General features: G+C 48.9%; 1 protein-coding gene across 1 annotated transcript; it reads left to right on the top strand.

Moving 5' to 3' along the window:
* Positions 1–160: 160 nt before the first annotated feature.
* TBR1 (T-box brain transcription factor 1) lies at positions 161–8,550 on the top strand. The gene is made up of 6 exons (XM_077154006.1): positions 161–1,194; positions 1,811–1,965; positions 2,314–2,435; positions 3,022–3,180; positions 4,310–4,371; positions 7,513–8,550. Exons 1-6 carry the CDS (start codon positions 503–505, stop codon positions 8,369–8,371), a joined length of 2,049 nt encoding a protein of 682 aa, XP_077010121.1. The 5' UTR covers positions 161–502; the 3' UTR covers positions 8,372–8,550.
* The last annotated feature ends 289 nt before the right edge of the window (positions 8,551–8,839 follow it).

The raw sequence follows: 8,839 nt of genomic DNA on the forward strand, positions 1-8,839 counted from the left end.
GGAAGGTGGGGGTGGGGGGGGAAGGTAGGAAAATTTTTAGTAAATTGCACATCTTTTGAATCCTCCTAAAGCAGTGGTCACAAAGCTTAAAGGTGACACAACAGGGCTCACGTAAAACTAAAAGACACTCCCCACCCACCCCCCAAGCCAACAATAAAATCATTCCCTTCAATTTGCCATGATCGTCGCGACCAGGAGCCAGGTGATTATCCTAATTAATGTCTATCTAATTAAATTACTGTCAGCAGCTAACCAATGGCAGGAGCCGTTTCATCGGCTGCACAGGCAGCAAGATCAAAAGTGAGCCTTTTCTGATTGCTGCATAGTGTCAATTGGCCAATCTCTTCTCCCAGGAAAAAAAAAAAAGTAAATCAAACCTTTGAGAAGCATTTGCTGGTTGAAGTGCTTTCTGTCTAGTGAGGGGGTCTGTGGATTTCTAGTTTATGATAAATAGGACTTTAAAAACCAGGGACGGGAGGGCGAGTGTTCAGGTTCTAGAGCTATGCAGCTGGAGCACTGCCTTTCTCCTTCTATCATGCTCTCCAAGAAATTTCTCAATGTGAGCAGCAGCTACCCACATTCAGGCGGATCTGAGCTTGTCTTGCACGATCATCCCATTATCTCGACCACTGACAACCTGGAGAGAAGTTCACCTTTGAAAAAAATTACCAGGGGGATGACGAATCAGTCAGATACAGACAATTTTCCTGACTCCAAGGACTCACCAGGGGACGTCCAGAGAAGTAAACTCTCTCCTGTCTTGGACGGGGTCTCTGAGCTTCGTCACAGTTTCGATGGCTCTGCTGCAGATCGCTACCTCCTCTCTCAGTCCAGCCAGCCCCAGTCTGCGGCCACTGCTCCCAGTGCCATGTTCCCGTACCCCGGCCAGCACGGACCCGCGCACCCCGCCTTCTCCATCGGCAGCCCCAGCCGCTACATGGCCCACCACCCGGTCATCACCAACGGAGCCTACAACAGCCTCCTGTCCAATTCCTCACCGCAGGGCTACCCCGCGGCCGGCTACCCCTATCCACAGCAGTACGGCCACTCCTACCAAGGCGCCCCATTCTATCAATTCTCCTCCACCCAGCCGGGGCTGGTGCCCGGCAAAGCGCAAGTGTACCTGTGCAACAGGCCCCTTTGGCTGAAATTTCACCGGCACCAAACGGAGATGATCATCACAAAACAGGGAAGGTAATGCTACATTCTTGGCTGCCGCTGCTCCAAGCGCGGCCTGAGGGCGAGTGTACCAGGGTTGTGACCGCCGCGGCGGCGACGAATTGGGGTCGGGAGCGGAATGGAAGGCGCTGTGCTGCGCTGTCTAGTTGGCTGGTTGTGGAAAAGGGGAAAGTGGAAGGATGACCACTGCGGTGATGGGGGTGGGTAGGATCCTGCTCCAGGAAGGTGGTCGAAGAGCCTGCCAGTGCCCGGAGGAAGGCGAAAGAGAGGGGGCGCCCGGGTCGGCGGTGGGCACGACTCGTGGCCGGGCGGAGGGAGGGACGGATCAACAAACCCGTACACCGACAGGTGGAGGCGCGGGTCGCCAACCTCGCATTCCACCTGGGTAGGGATACCTGCGGACCCGCCACACACACTCGCCCGCTGCTCCCCCCCAACTTCAGACCCACTTCTTTTCCTTTCCCCATAGCCTTTTTTTTTTTCCAACTCAGCAAACACTCGGTCATCTGCACTAACGAGAACAAGTTTTGCTTTGCTATCGGGCGCCGCGCTTCCTGCATTTAATCTTTAACATTTATGTTTCTTTTTCCCTTGTTTTCTTCCTTTCCCTCCTCCCCCTTAATTTAAATAGGCGCATGTTTCCTTTTTTAAGTTTTAACATTTCTGGTCTCGATCCCACGGCTCATTACAATATTTTTGTGGATGTGATTTTGGCGGATCCCAATCACTGGAGATTTCAAGGAGGCAAATGGGTTCCTTGCGGCAAAGCGGACACCAATGTGCAAGGCAAGTCCTTCCAATTAACACATTTTCCTGACACTTATTTAGGTGAGAATGATTAATTAAAGCCTTTGTGGACTGGCTCGAACGACTTTTAAAACGATCGACCAATGACTTCTAAAAGGAAACGAGGGAGAAAGGGGAACAGACTGAGCAGCAAGAAGGGGGAGGATTATGCAAAAGCTATTTTAATCATCCCCAGTTAATAGGAAGAAATTGCGGCCTAAAAAAGCCCCAGCTAATGTGCCTCACGGTGGAGTGAGATGTGCGTGTACGTGTGTGTGTTCTACGTGGTGAGGAGTTGGGACTGGGCAATGCCAGGGGCATTGAAATACATCGTATTTCTTTCTCCAGGAAATCGGGTGTATATGCATCCAGATTCCCCCAACACGGGGGCACATTGGATGCGCCAAGAAATCTCTTTTGGAAAATTAAAACTTACAAACAACAAAGGAGCTTCAAACAACAATGGGCAGGTCAGTGGCTCAGGCGCTCCTTCTCTTTCCCGCTCGCTCTCGCTCTTTCTCTCACACACATCAGTCCCTCCTTAATATCCACTTCGTCAGTTTTAAGCAGCATGAGAAACTGGATAGATGTTTCTTTGCTTCACTAAAAGCCATTTAAAAATTCTACGTTCACCCTCTAAAATGATATTAAATCTATGAAGTTGTTTTCCTCGTTCCCCGCCCAATCCCCGAGTTCCTGACCTCCCCAAATACAAATACTTGACCGATTTCGAGAAGGAAACCCCCAAGATTTTCAGGTCGTGAAAATCTTTGTTCCTCCTTAACGGAGGACCAGGAAAAGGGCCCGAGATTCTGGCCGTGCGGTTCCGTTTTCATCGCGTGCTCGGGCGAATCCTCTCTCCCAGAGCTGTGAGACGGGTCTACCCCACCTGCCCCTTCAAAAGCCGGCAAGTCCCGCGGTCTGTAAGGCGGTGCGGCGGACTCCAGCCAGACTCGGCTCGGCCCACAGCGGGCAGCCGGACGCGCACCGCCGCGCGGACACCGAGACACCACGTTAACGCGCCGCCCGGCACTCCTCTTTCTCTCCGCCGGACAGATGGTGGTCTTACAGTCCTTGCACAAGTACCAGCCCCGCTTGCATGTGGTGGAAGTGAACGAGGATGGCACGGAGGACACCAGCCAGCCCGGTCGCGTGCAGACATTCACGTTCCCGGAGACTCAGTTCATCGCGGTCACCGCCTACCAGAATACCGATGTAAGGAGGCCCGAGGGCTGGGCGCGCGGCGGGTGGTATCCGGCGCCTCCCGGCGCTCGCTGGGATCACCGGCTTGGGCACCGGCAGTACAAACAGCAGCAGCAGCAGCAGCAGCAGCAGCAGCAGCAGCAGCAGCAGCAGCTGGCTCTGTTGCGCGGTTCAGGCGCAGGACTTGGGGACTGCTAGGCACCCTACCTAAATACCAGCCGCTGGGAAACTGTTTCCTATCTGATTCCGACACGGGTCACCCGGGCCGCCTTTGAAGCGCCAGAATTTCTATGGTCTCTTCTTTTGGGAGTTTGAATTTAGTCCTCAAATTAGAACAGGTTAAAATCTCCTTTTTAAAAAGTCCCTCTTCCTTTATAAACAAGCAGCCCCCCACCCCTCGCATTTTATTCTTGACAAGCTTTGGGATTATCTTAAAAAAAAATCTCACAACTGAGAGCTAAAACATTGAACAAGTCATTGTTTTGTGTGATCAAAAGAACATAAACATTCGCATATGAAAAAAAGTCAAATTACTGGGGGCTTTGGAATGAGTTTTCTAGCATTTGAACCTCTTCAGCATTTGCAACTTTATGTAAACTTATTGTACCTACTGATGATTTGACTAAGAGTGATGGTGGGTTTTTTTATATATATGTACAAATGAAAATACAAAAATGAAAACATGCTTTTAATCAAATCTGACTTTATGATGCACCTTATGGGTTCTTCGGGTTGTGAATCAGATGGGACAAACTAAAAAAATATGGTGAAACATTTACAACAGGCAACACTTGATGATGAATTCAAGTTCCACTTAAAGATTTTTGTCTAAGTGCCTTTGTGTAACAACATTTTAAAATGTGCATTTGAAGTAATTTGGAACATATAGGAAAGCTACTTGAAAGCACTCCTTTAGTTTTAGGCATCATTATTTAAACATGTCCCTCATAACTTTCATGATACTTTCTCTTTTTCCTTTCCATCAATTCCCTCAATTTTTCCTGGTAGGGAAACCTCACTCCTTAGTGAAATTGTAGGCCATAAGCCTCTGTAAAAAGGGGCAGATGATATATGCTTAAACACCTCATCCTCTTACTTAGAAGGTGAGATCACATTCATCTTTTTCCTCCTTCTTTCACAGATTACACAACTGAAAATAGATCACAATCCCTTTGCAAAAGGATTTCGGGATAATTATGACACGTAAGTAATTTTGCACCTTCCTTCTCAAATAGTTGTGGAATTGGGCTTAAGGTCGAAGGTGGCTTGTTACGTAACAAAGCTTTTGAAACCAGAATGTGTGAAGACAGGCTTGTTTCCAGGGTTTTCCCTTTCCTTTTTGTCAGTTCCCATTCTCTTTGGTAACCTTCTGGCTAGAACTTGGGTGGTTTTGGTCAAAGGTTTCCTGCACTTATTTTTAGTTCTTTATGAATTACAAAGTTGTTGGCCACCTTCTGGGGCTGGCCGGCTGGGGAAGCTGCCCCAGTTCCGGTATGGGAGTTGTATGTGGAGCTGCAGATGCTCAGCTCAGATTGTCTGTGTCTGAAATCGGCCGGATTCTGCCTGAAAGTGCATGTGGCTCTAGCAGTTGTTACAGTCTTTCTTGGCATGTGACTTTTATTTACCCCTTTCCAAGTTTCATGCAATAGTGATTCTGTGCAAGTTTACTATAGACTGAATAAAAATGTGCACCCATCAAAGGCAAGCTCATGAAAGGAACCAGTTGTTATAGTGATTTTAGGCTTTGGGACGGACTTGGGTGCTGTTGCTGAGTATTATTTTATAAGCTACAAAAGAAAAATGTTTTGCATCTACGTGTTTTAATTAAATGCATTGTTTCCCTTTTCACCAGACTTCCCTTATCTATCTCCATTTCTCTTCTGTCAAAACACTCTTCTTTGGGGCAACATTAGGTGTAAACTGAATGCTTTCTGGTCTTGTTCTAGCATTCTTGCTCTGGGTACAGGTATGAGCTATAAGTTCATATAGTGCTGTATAGAAAAATCTAAATATGGATTGTGGAGTCCCCACTTCTTTCTGACCTTGAAAAGGAAGGGTAGGTGGTTCAGTGGTAGAATGCCCACCTGCCATGCAGGAGACCAGGGTTCAATTCCCAGCCCATGCATCCCTTCCTGCCCTGAAAAAAAGAAAAAAGAGAGAGACAGAGAGAGAGAAAGGGTACATCTTAATTTCACAGCTTGCATCGAGTGCCTGGGATAGAGCTGCAAAGTTAAAGCTGTCTTTAACTAGGAAAAGATTAAATGCATGCAGAAAGACAAGTGGCTGCCTGTGTTCCATATCTAGACCGATATTAACCTTTCCTTTTGACAATTTATAACAAATTGGAAAGACAATCATTGATATTGTGACCATAACCATCTTATGCATCCTTCAGAAGAGGTCCAGAGGAAACATAATAAGACTCTCCAGAATAAAAATTTGACTACCCTACTCCTCACAATCTAAAAAGGTGGGCCCACACAGTGGAAAGTGTGTGGTCCAGGAGACCTGAGATGTTGGAGGGAGACTACTGTAGATTTTGAGCTTTTAATTCTGTTAACATCTATTCAAAAGCATCTTATTTTGCACAAATCAATTTGGTAATCCCAAGTGGGTTGGGACCTGGATAGGCATCTAAACTGTATCTTTTGCAAACTGCTTTTTTCTTTTTAAAATGTTATGGTGGTAAACAGAGAAGATATTTATACCTTGCTGGTTATGTTCCTTTCCTGCCTTTCTCTACTTCTGTTATTTGAAACTGGAATTAAATTTCAGGAGATAAATTTTGTGCAATAAGCGGAATGGACCTAAGCAGCAGCAGCAGTGTAACTCACACAGGTCTTTCCACCTCTGGCTGCCTTTTATTGGAAAAGCCTGTTTAGAGACTTCTTTTCTTCCCATTTAATTCTTAAATCACTAGATATCTTTTCATAAAAAGCTCCTGTACTTATTCAAGCAGATCTGGATGTTGATCATATTTAGAGAAATAGAAGTACTCAGGGGCATTGGGTGGTTGCTTGATCACTCACTAGGGAACGTACCAAAAAGGGGTTAAGTCCTGACAAGACTGAGGCTCTCTTTCAAAAGAGTCAGCTGATAAAAATTAAAACATTGATGTGTGAGTAAAAAGGGAGATTTTGGAAATGTGGATGAGAAACAATCTTCACCAATTTCTGGTTCCCTCTCCATTCTAACAGGATTTTCCAGGTCTAAGGCCTAAAGTTAATCTATTTTATCCAAGGTAATTTCTACCAGCACAATCACTGTGGGTGACTTGGGGCAAATAATAACTTAAATATAAGTTTCCTTTGCCTCAGTTTCCTCATCTGTAAAGTGGGGGTAATAATGTAAATTAATTGGGAACATTGTTGTGAGGGTTAAAGAAGTTAGTATCTTAAAGGTGTTAGACAACAGTACCTGGCACAAGATCACGACCTATAGGGATTGGCTATTAATGGGGGGTAGTTTGGGGGAAGTTGTAGTGTAAGAGTTTGCCCCAAAGTTGTTACCGGTAATGGACCAATAGAAGTAGGCGAGGTCAGAGTTAAGAACACTTTCTTTTTCTTTTTCTTTCTTTTTTTTTTTTTGGTGAAAGATTTTCCTCCCATGGATTGATTGAGAACTTTATTTCCAAGCAGTAATTCTTGTTTGTATCGGTAGAGGTGGAGGTTAAAGGTTCACAAAGAGTAAACAATAGAAGGGGTATCTCGGAGCCTTCCAGCAGCAATTCTGGAGTCGCCAAAAGACTGGCAAAGGTCAGTTTTGATGACTACTACTTGGAGGCCGCGTGAACTCTCTCACACACAGACACACACACAAAATTATTTCTTACAGGTTTCTTAAGTTATCTTATTAAAGGAGAGGGGGAGAGAAATCTCCTGCATAGTCAAACGGTAGAAGGAAATGGGTTTTAAAAAGGGCAGACGGTACCTTGTTGAAAATTTTCGCTGAGAACTTCTCATGGCAGAGGAACCATCCACTGGACAAAAAGCGCTTTAGTCCTTGAGTAAATCTGCCTTAATGTGTGTGTTGGAGAAGTGGGACGAAAACTCCCTGCTGTGCCTCTGCCCCGTAAGCTTTGGGTAGAGAAAACAAGAGGGAGCCTTCGTGTAAGTGTTCTGGGCACTTCGCTCAGGACCCTGCATAGACAAATTGGTGCCTTTATAATCCTGCGATTTATATTGGGGTGGATGCAGGTCTATGAGCCTTTCTCTGTCTCCATCCGGGGCGACAAGTTACAAATGGTGGGGTGGGAGTGGGCTAAAGGTGGGGGTGGCCTTCTCTTCTGGCCCCCGAAGGGACCTCTTCGCCACCCGTCGGTTCTCTCTCTCTCCCCACCCGCAGGATCTATACGGGCTGCGACATGGATCGTCTGACCCCCTCGCCCAACGACTCGCCGCGCTCGCAGATAGTGCCCGGAGCCCGCTACGCCATGGCCGGCTCTTTCCTGCAGGATCAGTTCGTGAGCAACTACGCCAAAGCTCGCTTCCACCCGGGTGCGGGTGCGGGTCCCGGGCCAGGCACGGACCGCAGCGTGCCGCACACCAACGGGCTGCTGTCGCCGCAGCAGACCGAGGACCCGGGCGCGCCGTCGCCGCAGCGCTGGTTTGTGACGCCCGCCAACAACCGCCTAGACTTCGCCGCCTCGGCCTACGACACGGCCACGGACTTCGCCGGCAACGCAGCCACGCTGCTGTCGTACGCGGCGGCGGGCGTCAAGGCGCTGCCGCTGCAGGCGGCTGGCTGCACTGGCCGTCCGCTCGGCTACTATGCCGACCCATCGGGCTGGGGCGCACGCAGCCCTCCGCAGTACTGCGGCACCAAGACCGGCTCGGTGCTGCCTTGCTGGCCCAATAGCGCCGCGGCCGCCGCGCGCATGGCCGGCGCCAACCCTTACCTGGGCGAGGAGGCCGAGGGCCTGGCGGCCGAGCGCTCACCGCTACCGCCCGGCGCCGCCGAGGACGCCAAACCCAAGGACCTGTCCGACTCCAGCTGGATCGAGACGCCTTCCTCTATCAAGTCCATCGACTCCAGCGACTCGGGGATTTACGAGCAGGCCAAGCGGAGGAGGATCTCACCCGCTGACACACCGGTGTCCGAGAGCTCGTCCCCGCTCAAGAGTGAGGTGCTGGCCCAGCGGGACTGCGAGAAGAACTGCGCCAAAGACATAGGCGGTTACTACGGCTTCTACTCGCACAGCTAGGCCGCCCCGGTCCGCCCCGGCCCCACGCACCGCCTCGGCCCGGACCCGTGGCCGGCCCCTTTCAGCTCTCCCCCAACTCCTTCTCCCCCGACCCTCCTTTGCGCACCGTGCCCTCCTTTTATTTGACCCTCGATTGCCGTCTGCAGTGAATAAATGCAGCTCTCCGAGTGTGATTTTAACCTTTTTTTGCACAGCAGTTTCTGCAATTAGCGCACCGATCTTCAACTTTGCTATAAACATTTTGGTTTTCCTATTTTCTCTCCTTCTGTGGAAGTTATCCTCCTCCTAACAATCCTCCTCCCCTTCGTGTTTTTCGCACTCCCCCTTTCTTCTCTTCTTGTAATGAAACTCTTCACCTTTAGGAGACCTGGGCAGTCCTGTCAGGCAGCAGCGAATCCGACCCTCCAAGCCTCGGCCTCCCTTTAACCATAGGACGTTGACTCTAGAACCTGGACCCACCCAGCGCGT

This window comes from Tamandua tetradactyla, chromosome 3 (assembly GCF_023851605.1).
Source record: "Tamandua tetradactyla isolate mTamTet1 chromosome 3, mTamTet1.pri, whole genome shotgun sequence".
NCBI classification, from domain to species: domain Eukaryota; kingdom Metazoa; phylum Chordata; class Mammalia; order Pilosa; family Myrmecophagidae; genus Tamandua; species Tamandua tetradactyla.